Source organism: Abrus precatorius, unplaced genomic scaffold (genome assembly GCF_003935025.1).
Source record: "Abrus precatorius isolate BTA unplaced genomic scaffold, Abrus_2018 Scaffold6, whole genome shotgun sequence".
In the NCBI taxonomy this organism is placed as follows: domain Eukaryota; kingdom Viridiplantae; phylum Streptophyta; class Magnoliopsida; order Fabales; family Fabaceae; genus Abrus; species Abrus precatorius.
The window spans coordinates 17997408-18007283 of NW_020874406.1; the positions used below are offsets into that span (position 1 = coordinate 17997408).

Genomic DNA, 9876 nt, shown 5'->3' on the forward strand with positions numbered 1-9876 from the left:
TTCTGAAAATAACGGAATATAATTAATAATCTTTGCAAGAGAAGGATCCTATTTCAACAGAGTATCCAAATCTCAAAATAACTTACAGATTTCACCAGCCACAAACAAATCGAAGGTTTTGACAAGATTCACTAGATGCAGGGGAAACAACTTGAGAAGATTTGAACCAGAAAATATGTTCGATTATAATTGAACAAAAAAAGAGAGTCGTTGGATATAAACTTGACAGCGTATAATTTGATGGCAGAATGGCAATAATTGAAAAATAGATTTCAGAAGAGTACGAAGTGGAGATAACAAGAAGCGAAGCTCACAAAAACTCAACAACCGAGGCCAAATAATCAGTTGAGCTTTCTTTTCAAAGGAAGCAAAACAATGTGAAGAATAATAGTCACCACTCAGTGATTTACAACGAAAAAAGGAAAAAAGGCAATGGAAGAAGGAATTGAATCGAACCCAAATATAAACTGAACGACACAGAAAAAAAGAAAAAGGGAGAGCGCATCCTCGTACGTTGTGATATTTGGGGGAAAGCGAAGCGGTGAATCTCTTGGTGGGGCAGGTTAAGACTAGGCTTAAAAAGCACGAAAATTAAACATTTATTTTTAACTTATAAAGAGGGGAGTAAGATGGAAAGCGCGTTTGACCCTGTAAATGAAGAAACAGCCTCCAACCACTCTCATAACATAAAACTCACTTTATATTCCAAAATCCAAACGCATTCCAATCCATATTTCATTAATTTGATCTCATGGGAGACATAGTCAAGCACATACTCGCTAAGCCAATCCAGCTCGCAGACCAAATAACGCAAGCCGCCGACGAAGCAAGCTCCTTCAAGCAGGAATGCGCCGAGCTCAAGTCAAAGACCGAGAAGCTAGCCGCGCTGCTCCGCCAAGCCGCCAGAGCCAGTTCCGATCTCTACGAGCGTCCCACGCGCCGGATCGTCGAGGAAACCGAACAGGTCCTCGACAAGGCGCTTTCGCTCGTCATTAAATGCCGCGCCAACGGCCTCGTCAAGCGCGTGTTCACACTCATCCCCGCCGCTGCGTTCCGCAAGGTCTCCTCCCATCTTGAAAACTCCATCGGCGACGTCTCCTGGCTCCTCCGCGTCTCCGCCCCCGCCGACGACCGCGGCGGCGAGTACCTCGGCCTCCCTCCCATCGCCGCCAACGAGCCCATCCTCTGCCTCATCTGGGAACAGATCGCGATCCTCTACACCGGCTCGCCGGAGGACCGCTCCGACGCCGCGGCCTCCCTGGTATCCCTCGCCAGCAGCAGCGACCGTTACGGGAAGTTGATAATCGAGGAAGGTGGGGTTGGCCCCTTGTTGAAGCTCTTGAAGGAGGGGAAAACAGAGGGGCAAGAGAATGCTGCACGCGCCATTGGCCTCCTCGGGCGCGACGCGGAGAGCGTGGAGCACATGATCCACGTGGGTGTTTGCTCTGTGTTCGCGAAAATCCTTAAAGAAGGCCCTATGAAAGTGCAAAGTGTTGTGGGGTGGGCCGTGTCTGAACTCGCTTCTCATTACCCCAAGTGTCAGGATCTTTTCGCTCAGCACAATATTATAAGGTTACTGGTTGGTCACCTTGCGTTTGAAACTGTTGAAGAGCATAGTAAGTATGCGATTGTTAGCATGAAACCCACTTCTATCCACGCTGTTGTGATGGCTAGTAGTAATTCTAATAACGTTAAGAAGGAAAAAGAAGATTGGGAGAACAATGAGAAACAAGCGCAGAATTTGAGTCGGATACCACATCCCTTGGGTGAAAGATCAAGGAATTTGCATAGAGTGATTACTAGTACCATTGCAATGCATGCTGCCACCAAACAGGGTAATCAGGGAAATGAAGCAAATGAGAATCACAAGTCTTCTCTGCCCAAAAGCAATGGACTTGGTAATGATGGTAAACAAGGAAATCATCATCATCATCATCAGCGTAATTATTCACATTCGGGGATTAACATGAAGGGAAGGGATCTTGAAGAGCCTGAGACCAAGGCCAAGATGAAGGAAATGGCAGCAAGGGCACTCTGGCAGTTAGCTAAGGGTAACTCCCCAATTTGTCGTAGCATCACAGAGTCAAGGGCTCTTCTGTGTTTTGCTGTTCTCCTTGAGAAAGGGCCAGAAGCTGTGCAGTATAATTCTGCTATGGCAGTGATGGAGATAACAGCAGTGGCTGAGAAAGATGCTGATTTGAGGAAATCTGCATTCAAGCCTAACTCTCCTGCTTGCAAAGCAGTTGTTGATCAAGTGCTGAAGATAATAGAAAAAGCAGATTCAAATCTTTTAATTCCTTGCATCAAGACAATTGGGAATTTGGCAAGGACATTTAAGGCTACAGAGACAAGGATGATTGGTCCCTTGGTGAGACTTCTTGATGAAAGAGAGGCAGAGGTGTCAAGGGAAGCATCAATTGCTCTCACCAAATTTGCTGGCACAGAGAACTACCTTCACGTTGATCACTCCAAGGCAATTATAAGCGCAGGTGGGGCAAAACACTTGATTCAGCTTGTGTATTTTGGAGAACCAATGGTTCAGATTCCAGCATTGTTTTTGCTTTCCTACATTGCATTGCATGTGCCAGACAGTGAAGAACTTGCTCAGGCTGAGGTGCTTGGAGTGCTTGAATGGGCCTCCAAGCAATCCTCCATGACACATGATGAAACCCTTGAGTCATTGTTGCTAGAGTCCAGGAGTAGGTTGGAGCTTTACCAGTCTAGAGGTCCAAGAGGATTCCATAAATTGCATCAATAGCAAGAAGAATATCACATTGTCATCATTGTAATTTGTAAAGGTTTTTGAGTCATATTCATATTTGTTCTATCATTCTCTCGAGTGTGTATACCAACCTATTCACTTCTCCAATTGCCCAAATGCATTTTGAATCATTTAGATAAGAGTAGTTACATCTTTATACCCATTTTCTCTTTGTTTCTTTTTTCTTTTCTTCGTGTATCTCACTTCCTCCACCCAAATCACACCTCAGTTTGAGGGTGTAAACGTAACATTTTCGATCTAGATAATTGTTCTTTCCAGATCCATTTATTCCACCTTCTTTTCCTCCCCAATTGGCACCACAAACGTCAATTTCAAGTTCAATTGTAAACTAAAATAAGCGAGTGATCATTTCACATTTTTTTCAAAAAAAACTTGAGGTAATTTTTACCCTCAAAGTAGATCGCAAAGTGTTGTAGGCTTTGCTGTATAGAATAGTTTATTATTCTGCAATGGGCTGGACCATATAGAAAAAGACAGAAAAGAGAATACTCTATGACTTTGAATGATTCCTCGGCTTTGGGGGAACGAATACAAAGCAGGGAATATATAAACAAAGCACAAGTATACTTGACCTCAGTTTATGGCGATGGATCGTGGTCCAAAGATTCGATCGCTAGAGTAGGACGTGTTCAAATAACCCATGTCAATATATTTTGATTTATCATGCCACTACAATGCTTTTGACAAAAAAAAAAAATTAAATATTGTTTACTAGCAAATTTATAACAATATTCTCTGGCGCCGTGCAGTAACAAATGCACCATTGACTATTTTATGAAAAGTGGAATCAAGAAGTAGGTATTATCGATGATAACAAGTTGCAAACGGCTTCTCAACAAAGATCCTATTCAAGTTCGAATGTATATACTTACTAATTTCTTTTCTCTGCTGGGTAAAATATCTAGACTGCATGATTTAATTCCGTAGGAAACTTACATAATGAAGCTAAAGCCAAAGTCAGATGAGAAAGACACGCAATATGGCAACATGAAAAAGGAAGTCAAAACAAGTGTGAATTTTTCCCCTGTTCATTAAGGATAGGGTCTATTTAGGAAAACTTACCAAAAATTTGTAACTTCAAAGCTGAAAGCCTGTAATTAGTAATATTAGTTTAGAGTAAATTTTCATAAATTGGTTATAATCTAATGTTACCTAAAAATGCTCTATATAATCTAAAACAAAACTTTGGACTTAGCGGTGCACAAGCCAATGGCACGATGTGAATCACAAAAATATAACGACCAGTCTTGGTATGCATATAGTTGTTTTAATTAGTCAAACAAATATTTATTCAACACAGATGCCACATACAGTTAAACCCGTTCAAGACGATGATCAAATGTCCCCACAAAACGCATGGGATTTGAGCAGAACAAATAAACTACAAGGCATGGCAAAAACGTAGCTTTATAATACTCTCCAACCAAAATTGACTGCGAATGGAACATGTAATGTTATTGCTTTTAGATACTTATGCAATGACCAGTGCCAAACTATTCCAATTTCAACATGGGGTCTTTCAAGCGTATATGTCCATCAGTATTAACCATTGTATCAGACAGAATCAATGTATATAAAAGTTAAAATTAAAAAATACAGGAAAAGGAAGCTACACTACTAAATTCAGCTCAATGTATCGCGTTCATATCCTTATACTCCCCTAGGATGATTTGAAAGAGAATCACAAAACCTCAAGACAAACAATCAGACAGCAAAGTCAAAGCGTCATTTGGTTCGATTATGACAACAATGATCCATTTCAAAGCACAAGTGCCCATGTGAAGCATTGTACAAAGCCTCTGATCCATTTCTTCTGTGAACTTCAGCCCAACCAACAGAGTGGAGTTGCTAAGCCCAAGTTTCTCTTCTTCTTTTTGTGCGTGTCAGCTTATCATGATACTGTTCGAACCAGCTGTGTTCTTGTAATTGTGTGTTCGTGGGCCTCTGTGTTGGCCTGCTTTGCAAAAAACTTTAGAACATATTCTTTCTAATAAAAAAAATGATAAAACCTATTTTCTTCTCTTACAATGCATATATTACTCCCTTCTTTATCATTCTTCTATTTTTAAAACTATCACCTTCTATTACTCAACTTTCATTTTTTTTTTCTTCTTCTCCAAATCATCATTTACTATAAAAATATTTATATCATGCATTTTTTATTTTTTTTCTCCCTCTCATATATAAATTCATCGTTCAAAAAAGGTTTTTATCATTTTTAGTTCAAATCTCCACCATGTTCTTCCCTTAAAAAATGTCATTCCATTTTCTAAAAATCCTAAAGCTCAGATATGAAATTCTAAAAAAAATTTGCAATTTTACATTTGTTTTTTTTTTTTGGCCTAGTTACATAGTCCAATTTTTTGTTTGACTTTTTTGTTAACCTTTTTTAGCCGGTTTGTAGCCCAATTCGGATGTTGACATTAGTGATGATACAAAATGTATTAGCATTTAATACTATAAAGATTACTAATCTATTAGTTGTGTAAAAATATATGAAAAGTTTAAAAATATTTATTCTATTCTTTTTAAACTAAGAATAAACAAAAATATTTTTTTAAGAAATATAACTCCAAAGTGAAAGTAAATAAACAACAGAAAAAACTTATAATTTAGGAACTTCTAATTTTTACTTTGCAAAATGATTTCTCTCTAATGTAAGTGTTAATGTAATAAAACAACATAAAATTATTTTATTCTTACAAGTAAGTGTGATTTGATGAGGTTTAAATTGAAACCAATTTAAAAGCTTGTATGGTTTAAAAACTCGAGTATTTATTTTCACTAAAATGGAAAGAAAGTTTTTAATAAAAATGATTTTTTTTTTATAAAAAAAAATAGCTGCAACAATACATCAAGGCAAGACACATGCTAATTCAGAACATTAAGAGAGACGAGCAAGTAATTGTTGAGTTGCGTGGAAAGTTACTTCTATCTATTGCCCCAAAAGTAGTTTTGTCCATACATAAGCCTGCCAATTAGTGAAAAACCTTTTATTTTTATATATTTATTTATTCATATGTAGCTACTCAAGCGGAAGCCGCTAAAGCATACGACCTTGCAGCAATCAAGTTCGGTGGGATAAATGCTATCACAAACTTTAATATATCAAGATACGATGTTGAAAGGATCATACTCATGAAATAAAAGTGAAAGTATATATTAAGAGCAAAGTAATCAATAAAGAACCTTGCCTTGCTTTCCTTTTTTGTTTTGGGATTCATTCCAACCATTCTTTACCTCACAAATGAACCTGATATCGATCTGTGTATCAATGCCTAGAACTACATGCATACTTGTCCATTAAAACGATTAACCTTGTGAAACTCTAAACCCTAAACCACAATATTTTAGGTCGTGATGTGATTTCTGTGACCAATGTGTCACTTTCATGAAGCTCCCATAGAGACATACTTTGTTGAATGAAATTGAGAAAGATAGAGTGAGTGGTGTTTGGATTTGAATTGGGTACCTTTGATTTCATCATTTGATTATCGGTTCACTCTTTTTGTTTAAAACAATATAATTTAGGAACTTCTATTCTTTGTATGGTTTAAAAACTCGAGTGTTTATTTTCACTAAAATGGAAAGAAATTTTTTAATAAAAATGATTCTTTTTATTAAAAAAAAATAGCTTCAACAGTACATCAAACCAAGACACATACTAATTCAGAACATTAAGAGAGACGAGCAAGTAATCTGTTGAGTTGCGTGGAAAGTTACGTTTATCCAGCGCACCAAAATTTAAATTTTAGTTTTGTCCGTATATAAGCCTGCCTGCAAACTAGTGAAAAACCTTTTGTCGACATCCTTAAGTCTTTAAGGGTTTAAGTGCTGCCTGTTCTATAAAAAGCCTCACCCCTCCTCCCACCTCTCAAAAATCCAGATATAGTTGCTCGTTCTGCATCAATTTATAATTTTTCTGCATTATGGTTGCTTCAACTAGGTTTGGTATCACTTTGGGCATTATATATTTGCTCCAATTCCTTACAGGTGATGATCACATATAGCTAGCAACTATTTTTCATATTTATTTTTGAGATAACAGAAAATCCTTAAAACGCCGGATCTCATCATTTCATGTTATTTTTAATATGGTACAGGTTCGGATTCAGTGACTTTCAAAGTGGAGAACAAGTGCAGCCACCCAGTTTGGCCAGGCATTTTATCGGGGATCGGAACCTTGCCGGTCTCCACCACCGGCTTCACGCTGCAACGTGGCGAGTCCAAAATCATCCCCGTTCCACCTGGCTGGTCTGGTCTCCTATGGGGTAGGACCTTCTGCTCCCATGACTTCACTGGGAAGTTCTCCTGCATCACCGGCGACTGCGGTTCCTCCACCATAGAATGCAGTGGCGGCAAAGCCGCACCGCCTGTTACTTTGGTGGAGTTCACTCTTAACGGAACCGGCGACGGTCTCGATTTCTTCGACGTGAGCCTCGTGGAGGGTTTTAACCTCCCAGTGAAGGTGGAACCTCGGGGCGGAAAGTGCAGCTGGACAGGTTGCGCGGTGAACTTGGAAGCGTGTCCAACTGACTTGAAAGTGATGAGAGGCAGCGAGAGTGTGGCCTGCAAAAGTACGTGCCAATCATTCGATAATTCCAAGTTTTGCTGCGAAACACCTGAGAAATGCAAGTCCAGCTCGTATTCAGAGTTCTTCAAGAGTCGATGTCCTCGTGCAATCGTTTATACTTGTGACCGTGCCGCCTCCAACTTCAACTGTGCCTTTGTTGATTGTTATACCATAACTTTCTGCCCCGCAAGGTAATTTTAATTTTATTGAGATTAATTTTTTGTAATAAGTGATTTTGGAGTTGAAATACTGGCACAAGAAGTCTTCTAGGACAGGAAAACTGTTGATTAAATTTTCTGACGGTCTGTGAGAAGAAGAAAAAACCTGGGTTTAGTGTTAAGTTTCTTTTTTTTTTTACAAGTGATGAATGATAATTGTACTGTATAAGGAAAATCTTTTCAAATTGACGAGAAAGTAGGGTTCACAGCGAGTATCTTTCTAATGTTGTGCATTTGCTAGTTATTTTAAAAACTGGGGGTTGTAAAGGATTTTTCAATTTCATGCAGTTCAATCGAGCTAGGAAATGAGAATTACCCTGCGGCATCGGGGGTGCACAACCCGGGAAGTAATGATGGCGGCTCAGCCAATATCCTCAGGGTGTTTTATAAGTTCATTCTTTCTGCCCTACCAATATCAATATCAATCACAATCACATTCACAATAATGTGTAGATGCATTAAACGCAGATCCAGCGACGTCCCCGCCGAAGCGCAACTAAGCAGCGTCCCCGCCGAAGCGGTAACCGTCAGCATCCCCGCCGAAGCAGTAACTGCAGCGTCCCCCGTACTTTCTGAAGACTGAGAGTGAGTGAGTGGTAAATGTTGTATTCAATAAGATAGTGTGAATCAGTATTTACTTTAAATATTCATAAATAGGCGATGCATTTTATGTTAAATTATGTTTCAAGAATTGTCTGAATCATAATCTGTGTTTTTGAATTATAATCGGATCGTTGTAACTTATTAGTTGGTGGCAGTTGTTGGTAAGTTGGTCTTAATATGTTCATGTTTGTTAGTTGTAAGTTGTTGTACAAATATTGTAGTATTTCAAGAATAGAATAATTAATCTATTCTGCCCATTCTGCTAAAATTTTAAAAGGGGAAATTTTTAATTTTTTAATAAATAAGTTTTAATTTTATAATTTATAAAAATAATAAAATAGTATAAATTCAATATATTATTCTTTTTATAAATATTACATAATTCTGTTCATTTTTTTAAAAAAATATTTATTTTTTCTCTAAAACTTAACTCTTAAACGTATATGCAGTGATAGCTGTGATTTTGGACATGTAGATTCAAGTTATTCCTCGGATAAAAGCAAATTAATTTGAGAAGTATATGTCAATCACGCGTTGAACGGTTGTATACTTAAATAATGAGGACAATTAAAAATTAAAATCCAGAAATAATAGTAAACTTATAATCTATGTCAAGTGAAAAAAACTTCTTCGTCACATTTATTTTCAACCAACAAAATATTTTGCTTTTAACGTTTTGTACTTATTTTTTAATCCTATTTGACCTTCTTACTTGTATTTGAAACAAATTAAGAGACTTTTTTGAATAAAGCATAATATGACGTTTTTATCACAAAAGAAAGAAAGAAAACAAAACATGACACTAAATGACGGAATAGAAAATGAGAATTAACACTTGACAGACAAAAGTTGAAAGAAAAATGAAAGTTAATAAAATAAAAATGACACCTTGAAAGGCATTGTACTTGGATCTGATTCAGAAATTAGTAGATACCTGGATGCACCCAGTAACACAGGAAGATAAGTCTGGATACACAAGTCAGAGTTTTGATGCATACAGTAGCGGCAACTTTGGTAGCCTGTGAAGTGTCAATGGCGATCTCGGGTCTGCTGCTATGGTGCAGTTGGCCATGGCGGGTTGTTGGATCTGGAGTTGACTATCAAGTGGGATCCATGCCCTCGAATCAATGCAACAACTTGGGTTGCAGAAGAGAGAAGATAGCAGAGAGATTCTTGTTTTATTTTCTGTGAAGAGGAACCTTTGGTTGGAGAAGAATAAAAACTGAGTTGCCATATCCATCCATTCCGTCTTATGTCTAGCTGCATTTCGCTGTTCTTCTCGTTTTCTATTTGCCATTTAATTTGCCAATTTCACGTTTACCTCCATCACATGCTTCTCCAGTTTTATTAATTGGTTTTTTCCTTAGATGGTGGAAAAGTGATAAGTGCCACAAATTTGCTTTTTAAACAACTACCAGATCAGTTGACTTAAAATTACTATTAATATTTCTTTTTCTCTTGTTCAAACGAAGCTTTAATATTGACAAGGAAAAAATATTCCTTATTCATTTTTTATTTGTGCTTTGCCCTCTTTCTCTATTTGTTCTGTTTATAATAAGTATTTGGAAAAAGGTTAATTCCATTTTATCAAATAAAAACGATGAAAGAGAGCTTCAATTACGAAAGTGAATATATTAAATTTTACGTTTTATAATAAATAATATTACTGTGTGAATTATACTATCGCTGAGACGCATAAG

At 37.5% G+C, this 9876-nt stretch overlaps 2 protein-coding genes across 2 annotated transcripts; both read left to right on the forward strand.

Moving 5' to 3' along the window:
• The first annotated feature begins 298 nt into the window (after positions 1–298).
• LOC113869522 lies at positions 299–3458 on the forward strand. The gene has a single exon (XM_027505881.1). The coding sequence runs from the start codon at positions 752–754 to the stop codon at positions 2756–2758; it is 2007 nt and encodes a 668-aa protein (XP_027361682.1). The 5' UTR covers positions 299–751; the 3' UTR covers positions 2759–3458.
• Positions 3459–6711: 3253 nt separating this feature from the next.
• Positions 6712–8156, forward strand: LOC113870297 (thaumatin-like protein 1b). The gene is made up of 3 exons (XM_027506888.1): positions 6712–6775; positions 6886–7546; positions 7862–8156. The coding sequence occupies exons 1-3, from the start codon at positions 6712–6714 to the stop codon at positions 8154–8156; spliced, it is 1020 nt and encodes a 339-aa protein (XP_027362689.1).
• Positions 8157–9876: the final 1720 nt, after the last annotated feature.